The sequence below is a fragment of the Ranitomeya imitator genome, chromosome 10, assembly GCF_032444005.1.
Source record: "Ranitomeya imitator isolate aRanImi1 chromosome 10, aRanImi1.pri, whole genome shotgun sequence".
Classification (NCBI taxonomy): domain Eukaryota; kingdom Metazoa; phylum Chordata; class Amphibia; order Anura; family Dendrobatidae; genus Ranitomeya; species Ranitomeya imitator.
The window spans coordinates 15830721-15841391 of record NC_091291.1 but is presented as its reverse complement, the minus strand read 5'-3'; the positions used below and the strand labels follow the sequence as shown (position 1 = coordinate 15841391).

At 39.3% G+C, this 10671-nt stretch overlaps 1 protein-coding gene across 2 annotated transcripts in view; it reads left to right on the top strand.

Moving 5' to 3' along the window:
• Positions 1 to 300: 300 nt before the first annotated feature.
• POU2F2 (POU class 2 homeobox 2) overlaps positions 301 to 10671 on the top strand; it is a 117959-nt gene continuing 107588 nt past the window's right edge. The window contains exon 1 of one of the 2 annotated variants that reach the window (XM_069741002.1): positions 301 to 908. In XM_069741002.1, coding sequence (XP_069597103.1) covers positions 812 to 908 — 97 coding nt within the window. In that variant the 5' untranslated portion in view covers positions 301 to 811. The remainder of the gene's footprint in view (positions 909 to 10671) is intronic. The other variant, XM_069741005.1, reaches the window with a different exon arrangement.

The following is a 10671-nucleotide window of genomic DNA, read 5'->3' as shown; positions in this document are numbered from 1 at the left end:
ATTTAGCCTGTGCTCTGTCCCTGCTCTCTCTTGGAAATCTCCATTATTCCAAGGGAAATAATTCCTTTTGTGTGCATGGAATGGACCTCGGGAAGGAGGAGGGTGGGGTGGGGGGGGGCGAACAGTGGACAGAGTGGAGGGGGATAAAGGGGGGAGCGAGAGGTGGCCAGAAGGGGAGGGGGGAACCTGGGCATCAGGGGGGAGGTCTGTGAGGGACGAAGGGGTCGCTTATACAGCTGTCATCAGACAAGGAAGAGGGGAGGGAGAGATGGGGAGAGAGAGAGGAGGAGAGGAGGAGATATTGTGAAGTGTAAGATGGAATAGCCGGGACTCGCAGGCAGTGTGTGCTGCTGTGCAGGGGGGGCCTTGGATGCGTGGGGGCCATATTGTAAAATTAACCGGCTCCAGAGAGCGAGGAGGCGAGCCAAAGAGAAAACACCAACAAAAAAAGACTTTAGCCGGTGAAGGCATATCCGAGAGGTGGAGAAGACATCGGTACCCAGCAGAGCATCCTTCCCCGGACTGATGCTCTGCCCGTAATCCTGACCCTCGCACACTCCGCTCAAACACTACTCCCATCAGCCACACTCCGTGGCGGTGCACCGGGGCGACACACGCACACCCTCACTTCTCCCCCGCACTACACACGCCGACAGGTTTTTTTTTTTTTTTTTTTTCCCTTTCCTCTCCATCATTTCTCTCCCCTCCTCACTCAAACACACACACATTCACGCACCCTCCCTCACTCTGGCATCGGCACCGCGCACCCTGGCCTAATTCATCGGGTTATGAAAGCTGCCCGCACGCTGCTATGTTTGTTCCGCTCTCCGTCCCCTTTCTGTTTCAGCGAGCCGGCTCTGAACACACATGGCCCTTTAAGTCGCCTCTGTCCCTGGCAGGTGCTGACGGTAAGCTACATCGGCGGCGGCGTGGTCCGCGGCTAGCGAGCAGGAGAGGCAGGCAGAGTGTGCCTCGCTGCCAAACCCCGCTGCTGCCTTTTATTCATGTTTGTATTGATCTCTGGCTGTCAGAGGCAGCGGATTCAGCTCTTCTGGTCGATAGACAGGGAAAAAAAAAGAAGAGAGAGAGGGAGAGGGAGAGAGGAGAGCTCGATTTAGAGACACTGGGATGTTTAGAAATTAGAGGGAAGAATTTTTAGGGGGTATCCCAAAAAAAAAAAAAAAAAAAAAGGAACCCCCACACTTACCTGCTCAATCGGTTTCCTTTTAATACACCCCCTCTCCCCCCACTTTCGAAAGAAAGATTGGGCAATCGGAGTTGTCTTCAAGGTGTCTCCCCCTCTCCCGATGTGGGAGTTCCAACCTTTTTAGAATAATTAAGGCTTATTAGTTTAATTGGGAGAGGCAATGGGTGGGAGGACAGGAGGGGCACATTCGGGATGGCAATGGGCTGGAGACGAGCGATGGGCGAAATAATCTGGCGTTAAATGACTAATAAAACAATATCACCTTGATGCTGGAAACGCTTTTGCACCCTCAAACTTTACTTATTCATTGCTATTTCCCCCGACATGTGTGACCTGTTCCGTGCCAGGGGGGGGTAGCCAGTACTCGCCCCTGATTTAATGTTTTGCATTATGATTTTCCTTCGTTGACATGCATGGTGTTACTCTAGTCTACGCAGGATGAAATATATGTTTTTAATTGCCTAATTTTAGTATAAATAAGGAATAGTCGATCAGGACCAATTTTAATATTTCCCCCCCCCCCCCCTCATGTGTTTGCCACAGGTAATTGTGAATCCTTGTGTGTGTCTGATCAGTGCAATGTCTGGGGACCTCTTATTGCCCCTATTAGAATAAGTATTAATGGTGAGAGGTCCTAGATGAAGGCTTCTGAATTGTCACTTACCAGCACTTTATGCACATGAATACATTTGGAAGGGGGTGGGTGGTGTTGGGGGGGAGGGGGGGGGAGGGACGGTGGGCTTGGCACCACAAACTTAATTATTATTGCTGTAAAGTTCTATATCGTTCTCCAAATAATTTATTACCAAAATGTATCATGATCATTTACTCCTTAGAGTGCTGTAATCGGAAATAGCACATCAGCTGGGCACTGGCTCCATGGGCGTCTGATCTAGATGGATAACGTAAATTCTGTATAAATGTTTGTTGTGCTAATAGTATTCATTTCCACATTAGGCCTCCTTTACTTGTAGTAAGTCTGTATCCCAGATCCATCCGCCTCTTAGTCATCCCTTATTAGCTATTTTCTTTCATTCTTTTTTTTCTTCCTTTCACTTTTATCTCTATTTATTTTATATTTATCATATCTATTATCTATCTATTGTGTATACGTTATCTTTTTATTATCTATCTATTATCCATTCATTATCTATCTTCTATTATCTATCTACTATCTATTATCTATCTATTATCTATCTATTATTCATTGATTATCTATTATCTATCTATTATATGTCTATTATCTATCATCCATTATATATATATATATATATATCTATTATCTATCTATCCATTATCTATCTACTATCTATTATCCATTATCTATCTATTATCCATTATCTATCTATTATCTATCTTCTATTATCTATCTATTATCCATTGATTATCTATCTATTATCTGTCTATCTATCTATCTATTATCTATCTACTATCTATTATCTATCTATTATCTATCATCTATCTATCTATCTATCTATCATCTATCTATCTATCTATCTATCTATCTATCTATTATCTTCTATTATCTATCTATTATATGTTGATTATCTATCTATTATCTATCTTCTATTATCTATCTATTATCTATCTTCTATTATCTATCTATTATCTGTTGATTATCTATCTATTATCTATCTTCTCCTTCCACCATCAGAATATACACCTTGTACTAGTAATATCTATTTTCGGCGAGCTGTGATGAAGGCTGGGTATTTGGGAAGGTGGATTTGGCCCTATGCAGTAGACTGCCTATCTACACAGGAGCATCCAGAAATGGCTTTTTAATGGACTAATTACATTTGGTTTTGCAGTGCTTGCTGGATCCGGCCTCCCTGTGTAAAGGTTTTTTTTTTTTTTTTTTTGAAAAGGCTTATATAACCCCCCATTTTATGACCAGATAAAATGTTGGTTCCTGTCCAAGACTGGGTCGAATAAAATATGGGAAGACACAGACTTTGATTAGAGATCAAAGTTTTTGCATTTCATTTTTTTTTTTCTATTCCCCCCTGTGACGAGTATAAAGGTCCAGAGTAATATGGCGGCGCGTGTCCACTGTACGGCGATGTCAGGTCTCTGGCAGAAACATATAGTAAAGCTAAAAGAGGAACATATTAGTGGAAATGGCTTTAGATACCGCGCAGAGAAGCGGCAAATTAACTAATTAGATGGTAAGCTCCGAGGCATCGTACACGTGATAGAACGTGCGTCCATACCAAAGCCATGTCACTTTTTCTGAATATGTTCTTCTTATTGAGGGGGGGGGGGGAAGGATTGCAGGTTGTGGCAGAAATGTATATGGTTAAGAAAACATTTGTGGAAGTCGTTTGTATCGCTGCACAAACATACCGTCAAGGTTCTTTTTTTTTTTTTTTTTCATAAGGTCGAAAACTGCCAGCGACGAGACGACCATTTAATAACAATGGGAATTTTTAGTTGACGCCGCCATTTCTGCAACCCGTCCCCATGCAATAGAGTAACCCACCATATTGAAAGTTTGTGAATATTTTGTATATATTAGCTTACTTCATGATGTCTTAGGTATCCATGGTTTCTTTTTCAATTTTAGAAATGTGTATATATATATATGTATATAAAATATATCAATTTGATAGGTGTATTACATTGAATGGGGACAACATTCCCAACCCCAATTTTACAAATGTGTATATAAAAAAAAAATCCTTTTGATAGGTGTATTACATTGAACGGGGACAACGTTCCCAACCTCAATTTTACAAATGTATATATATATATATATAAATATATGTATATAAAATACCGGTATATCCTTTCGATAGGTGTATTACATTGAATGGGGACAACGTTCCCAACCCCAATTTTACAAATGTGTATATATATATATATGTATATAAAATATATCCTTTTGATAGGTGTATTACATTGAATGGGGACAACGTTCCCAACCCCAATTTTACAAATGTGTATATATATATATGTATATAAAATATATCCTTTTGATAGGTGTATTACATTGAATGGGGACAACGTTCCCAACCCCAATTTTACAAAAGTGTATATATATAAATATATGTATATAAAATATATCATTTTGATAGGTGTATTACATTGAATGGGGACAACGTTCCCAACCCCAATTTTACAAATGTGTATATATATAAATATATGTATATAAAATATATCATTTTGATAAGTGTATTACATTGAATGGGGACAACGTTCCCAACCCCAATTTTACAAATGTGTATATATAAATATATGTATATAAAATATATCATTTTGATAGGCGTATTACATTGAATGGGGACAACGTTCCCAACCCCAATAAATAACGGGCAGGATCGGAAAATAAAAGCCAGACTAAAATGGCGTCATCCTTTAAAGATTATGTGAACAGGTTGATGGCAAATCAAGAACCGTAGCTTAGTATAAAGAGTGAACGCCGAGACCCGACTGTCTGAAAATGGCTTCATGGCATATGAAAATGGCACCAGGTATCAAACCTCTTCATGTTGACTTAGAAGTGGGCATAACGGGCGTAACGCCCTTGGGTTTTGTCATTTTTTTTTTTTTTCTTTTTTTGGTCCATTCGTGGCCAGATCTTCACTTTCTTTTTTTTTTTTTGACAGTGATCTCATCAATAAGACAATAATTTTTTTTCATGGTGGAATTTAAGGGTTTGCCATGTAATTCCGCTCATATAAAAGGCGACAACTATTGGGTCACTACTTATATTATTTTGGTAGCTAACCGATGAAGAAAAGGCTGTTCTTTAGTCTAAAAATTACCAAGTCCATTCCATCAGTGCAGATGCTGAAGTTTCCAGCTAGTCAGATCACTATGGTAAGAGCAATCCCCAAAATAATATTTTATATGCATTTTTGCATATATTATATTATATTATATGATTAAATATATTCTCTGTCCATTCATTCAGAATTCCAACGCAGCACTGAATATAAACACCTGCATATGTGCTGGACATTTATTAATATTTTTTAATATTATTTTATATTAGTACTTGGAAGAGATTACTGGTCATTTTGTTGTTGTTTTTTTTGCTAAGTAGATGAATAATGATTGCATTTTTTTTGCAGTTTCTTTAGCTTTTACTACGTCACAGGTCTGTGGTTACATTACCTGGGCGATAGTGACACCCGAATCTCCCCCCATTTTGCAGCATTTGGTTTGTAAGTGTCTAAAAGAAGGAAAAAAATAATCATCCAACAGGGAATACTGCAGCCAACATCACATAACCCCGATCTCTATAGGCCGGATCGGTTCCTCTTAAAATGATGACGTGCGTTTTTTTTTTCCATATTACCATATTTATCGATCACTCCCAGCTTTACTTATATGCGTATATATTTACATATAAAAGAATATATATATATTGTATAGATATATAACATTTATACTGCCGCACGTTTGTTGCAGTCGGGCTCAGCGGCATCGCGAGGGAGGACGATATTGATTTTTTTTTCTTTAGATATAAACTCATATTGCGTTGTTTTTTTTTTGGCTGAATTATTGTAAAAAAAAAAATATTATTTATTATAGCTCTGTATATTCTAAAGAAAAAAAAAACGCCCAACATTTTGAAGAGACAAATAAAACTGAATATTATATCAGGCTTCTTCTCCCATATATAATATATGACCCATCGCTACTGTACAGAATAAAGTTTTATCTATTCTATTAAAATACGACTGCATTTGTTAATTTTTAGCAGAACTTTAATATGTTTTTTTTTTTTGAAACTTTGATTGTTTTTTTTTTTTTTTATGAGCATCACATAACGTTTTAGTAGGATTAACGAGTCCCCCGTCCTTTAAAATGGAAGCCGTGGTTAGCGTTGAGGCACCAAGACCAGTTTGGCGCTCTGTCCTTGATACTCTACAAGTGAAACCCTGTTCACCGGTACAAAGAACGAGGGAAGGGATTTCCGATACTAATGGACTATGAATTCGGGGTTCCAAAAAAAGGAAAAGTTATAAAAAGTAAAAATGGAGTTCTCCTTTAAACATGACACAAGTTATCGTAATGGCGGTGGTGGATTAGCTGTGCTTATATATTTTTTTTTAAATAAATTTTAATAGAGTAAAAACTATTACATTTTCGTACATACATACATGGGAAAGCAAGGAACACAAAACAGGCAAAAAAATATTGTAACCGTACAAGCGTGATAATAGAGAGAAATTAGGATACAGTTAACAAAAACCTGTTGATGGAATGGTATGGAACGCGCCCATGCTAAACAAGCAAAAACCACTAAAAAAAATGGTGCACAACATCCAAATAATTATGAAGATAAATTTTTATTAAGTATAGCAACATAAATAACAAGGAAATGGACAGCAGTGGGTTATAATACCTACAACCTACATGGAGCGCATGGAGACTAGACAGCAACCCCCCCCCTATACGTTACTGAAACAGTGAACGTGAGATGCAAAGCAACGGTACATCCTTCCCTGCATGTTTTAATATGAGTCGCCGTAACATGCTGTTAGTATAGACATAAACACACAGGTAAAAGGGCGCACCTATAAAATATACATGCACACAGTGTTGAATAAACAAAACCCCAGTGGGGGACATACCGGCAGTATAACAGAGGGGATGTGTCAGCTCCAGCCCACCCCGACGCGCGTTTCGGAGTATCCTTCTTCAGGAGGTAAACCTAACTATGACCTCTTTTATAATATTATAATATTAATATGATCAGAAGAATACAAGGGCCCGGGCACCACTACCATACCAAAAAAATGTATATGTGTGTGTATATATAATGTAAATACATGTGTATATATATATATATATATTATTGTGTATATATGTATATATACATAATACATAATATATGTATTTGATCTAAATATGAATGTGTCAGGCATTTGTTGTTTCACAAGATAAGAAACCAAAATTATTTTCGCGCCAAATATAAACGTATACTACAGAATCTACGCAATCATGGCCAAAGAAAAGCGAGAACCCGAGATCCAAGGCAGAAATGTGCTTGAACTGGTTGTCGGTCCACTTCCTCCCACCACATCTTACAGCTCTCACCAATACGAATTTTGAGGGGCAACTTAGAGGCGTAACCTAATCCTGTTGACCCCAACGCTAACTGCTAACTGCTAAAATGTTCCTTATTTTTCTATATTTGCTATTTTTAATCCTGAAACATAAAAATTAATTGGCCAATTGAGTTAGATAAGAAGACATTGTGTTAGCGGCATTGTTAGAGCAAGAGTATGCAGAAGCGAGCGGGGATTGTCCCAGTAAGGTAGGAGCTGAAGATAAAGTAGGGCAGTTGTAAAGATAAGACCGAATCCCTCATTCCTCTCCTCTTACAAAATCTCGCTATAATGGGTAAAAACTTGTTGAAATAGGTGTTCATGTGAAGAAGGCGTATTTTGTGTATCGGTGGTTGTACGCTTGGCAGACTTGGACCTACTAATAATATGTAATTTTTTTTTATTTCTTTCTGTGATTCGAGCGTCAAAGCTGCTATAAAGTCCTAAGTCAAGAGAATAGTCAGCAGTTATAAAAATGAACCCGTATAATCGATGTGCGAGCGTGATGAATGTCCTATACAGGGTGGAATTTTGTATGGAGTTGAATCATTTGTTGCATTTCCCCCCCCACCCCATCTTTATTGATTTTACAAGTGATTTCAACCTGGTTGCTTTTGTATTTTACCACTTATGTCATGGGACTGAATAAATGTATATTACCAGTTCAGTACGACTTTGATACACTACAAACTAGGTTGGTGGAGCCACTTATCTAACTGCATCCATACACCTGTTGGTCTGAATGGCAGCTTGTTCAGTTTTCCTCTCGACTTTCCCCCAAATGAGAATAATGGGGATAGGGGAAAATATGTGCAAGTGGGTTGAGAGCTGGCTCAGGGATAGGAAAGAAAGGGTGGTAATTAATGGAACACACTCGGACTGGGTAGCGGTTAGCAGTGGGGTACCACAGGGGTCAGTATTGGGCCCTCTTCTTTTTAACATATTTATTAATGACCTTGTAGGGGGCATTCAGAGTAGAATTTCAATATTTGCAGATGACACTAAACTCTGCAGGGTACACCTCTGGGGGCGGATATCTCTCAGGAGTTGTTGAAAGTCAAGGTGCCTAATCCTTATCCTCAAGTCCATCCAAAATTAGAGGATTTGGACTACTTTTCTCCAGTGTGTGGAGCCTCCCTCCACACTAGTATCATGGTTTCCGTTATCAAATGGATGCCAACATTTTCACTTTTCTCGCTGTAATAATGACCAGGAGGCCTATAATGCCAGTATGAAAGAAGACTTAAGGAACTGAGAACATATATTTGGTTTGGTGATCGGCAATGTCTCGTTGACTGGTTGGTAGGGATTTGGGTTAAGATCCAGTTCTAGATCGGGATCTGAGCTCATGTCTGTATTCAGGCCTTATACCAATGTATTCTCTGGAAGTTCTGCTATGTCCCATCATCTGTAGAGGTCCTTAGAGGATGATGGATTCCAACAGACGGATTTGTATGGTGAATGGACACCAAGATGTGAAGGAATCAAGGAAATGTTTATATAGGAATTTGCTGCTACAACGACATTTTCCATGGAATAAAAACATGTTTGAGGGTTCAGAATGTTCACACGATGCTGATGTATTTGGTTCTGGCTTTCTGAAATCATTGTAAAAATGCTGTTAAATCGCACTGTGGTCGCAGCATTCGAACATGACTCTCAGACTGCATAAAAAAACAAAAGAAGAAATAACTATCCTTACCTGACACATGCATCTCTCATTCTGAAGCTCCAGTGGAGTCCCTTATGGTTATTACCATTTGGCTTAGTCTCAACACATTGGAAAGTACAGGAAGTGCCAATTACAGTCTAAGCCCTTCCAAAATCGTTTTTTTTCCCATAACAGCACTCTAATTTTTTTTTTCAACTCAAAATGCCCCATATATGTATGCAAATTGCCTCTTCAGAGAGGAAGAGGATTTGAACTCTATCACCACCCTTTGGACGTAGCAATCCTAAAACTCAATAACAGCCCTTTAACGAGCCTTGCCACACGACGTAGGAAAAAGTCAAACCAGACTCTCAATTTGCAGACGTGTGTTTCAGGATGTTGCCCCTCCTCAGTGCAATTCATGACCTAGGAAAAAGTCAAACCAGAATCTTAATTTGCAGACATGTATTTCGGGATGTTGCCCCTCATCAGTGCAAAAGATGACTTAGGAAAAAGTCAAACCAGAATCTCATTTTGCAGACGTGTTTCGGAATGATGCCCCTCATCAGTGCAAAGCATGACTTAGGAAAAAGTCAAACCGGAATCTCAATTTGCAGACATGTGTTTCGGGATGTTGCCCCTCATCAGTGCAAAACACGACTTAGGAAAAAGTCAAACCAGAATCTCAATTTGCAGACGTGTTTCGGTATGTTGCCCCTCATCAGTGCAAAACATGACTTAGGAAAAAGTCAAACCAGAATCTCAGTTTGCAGACATGTGTTTTGGGATGTTGCCCCTCATCAATGCAAAAGAAGACTTAGGAAAAAGTCAAACCAGAATCTCAATTTGCAGACGTGTTTCGGAATGATGCCCCTCATCAGTGCAAAACATGACTTAGGAAAAAGTCAAACCGGAATCTCAATTTGCAGACGTGTTTCGGTATGTTGCCCCTCAACAGTGCAAAACATGACTTAGGAAAAAGTCAAACCAGAATCTCAGTTTGCAGACATGTGTTTTGGGATGTTGCCCCTCATCAGTGCAAAAGAAGATTTAGGAAAAAGTCAAACCAGAATGTCAATTTGCAGACGTGTGTATTGGGATGTTGCCCCTCATCAGTGCAAAAGAAGACTTAGGAAAAAGTCAAACCAGAATCTCAATTTGCAGACGTGTTTCGGAATGATGCCCCTCATCAGTGCAAAACATGACTTAGGAAAAAGTCAAACCGGAATCTCAATTTGCAGACATGTGTTTTTCGGGATGTTGCCTTTCACCAGTGCAAAGCAAGAGGTCTAATTTGGTGGCAGGTATTGACCATATCATACCGGGCTGCAGATTTCCCATGGATATAATGCAGATCTGCCAACAAACTCCAAGACTGAATGGACTCCAGGTCACAGATAGAGGGATCTGGTGAAAACAATGGGGAGACGTTTCATCCAAAATACTAAGAGTATTAAGAAATAATTTGCAGATATTAGTGAATAAATTTGGAGAACTCTGGACCGTCGGCCACATTAGTATTTTGTGAGCCAACAACTACCTGTAGGCATCCCCAGGTTGACGTGACACACACACCGTCACACAGGGAGGTGATGGCTTACGTTTGGCAGTCACTGAATTTTGACCTGGCCTCTGGAGCACGGTCCTCCGAATCAATCTGCTCATCTCTTTTCTTTGACATTCTCTTTATTTATAGATCTGGGCTGTAAACATATTCAGATTTTATACATAGATTAGGCTCGTGCTGAAAA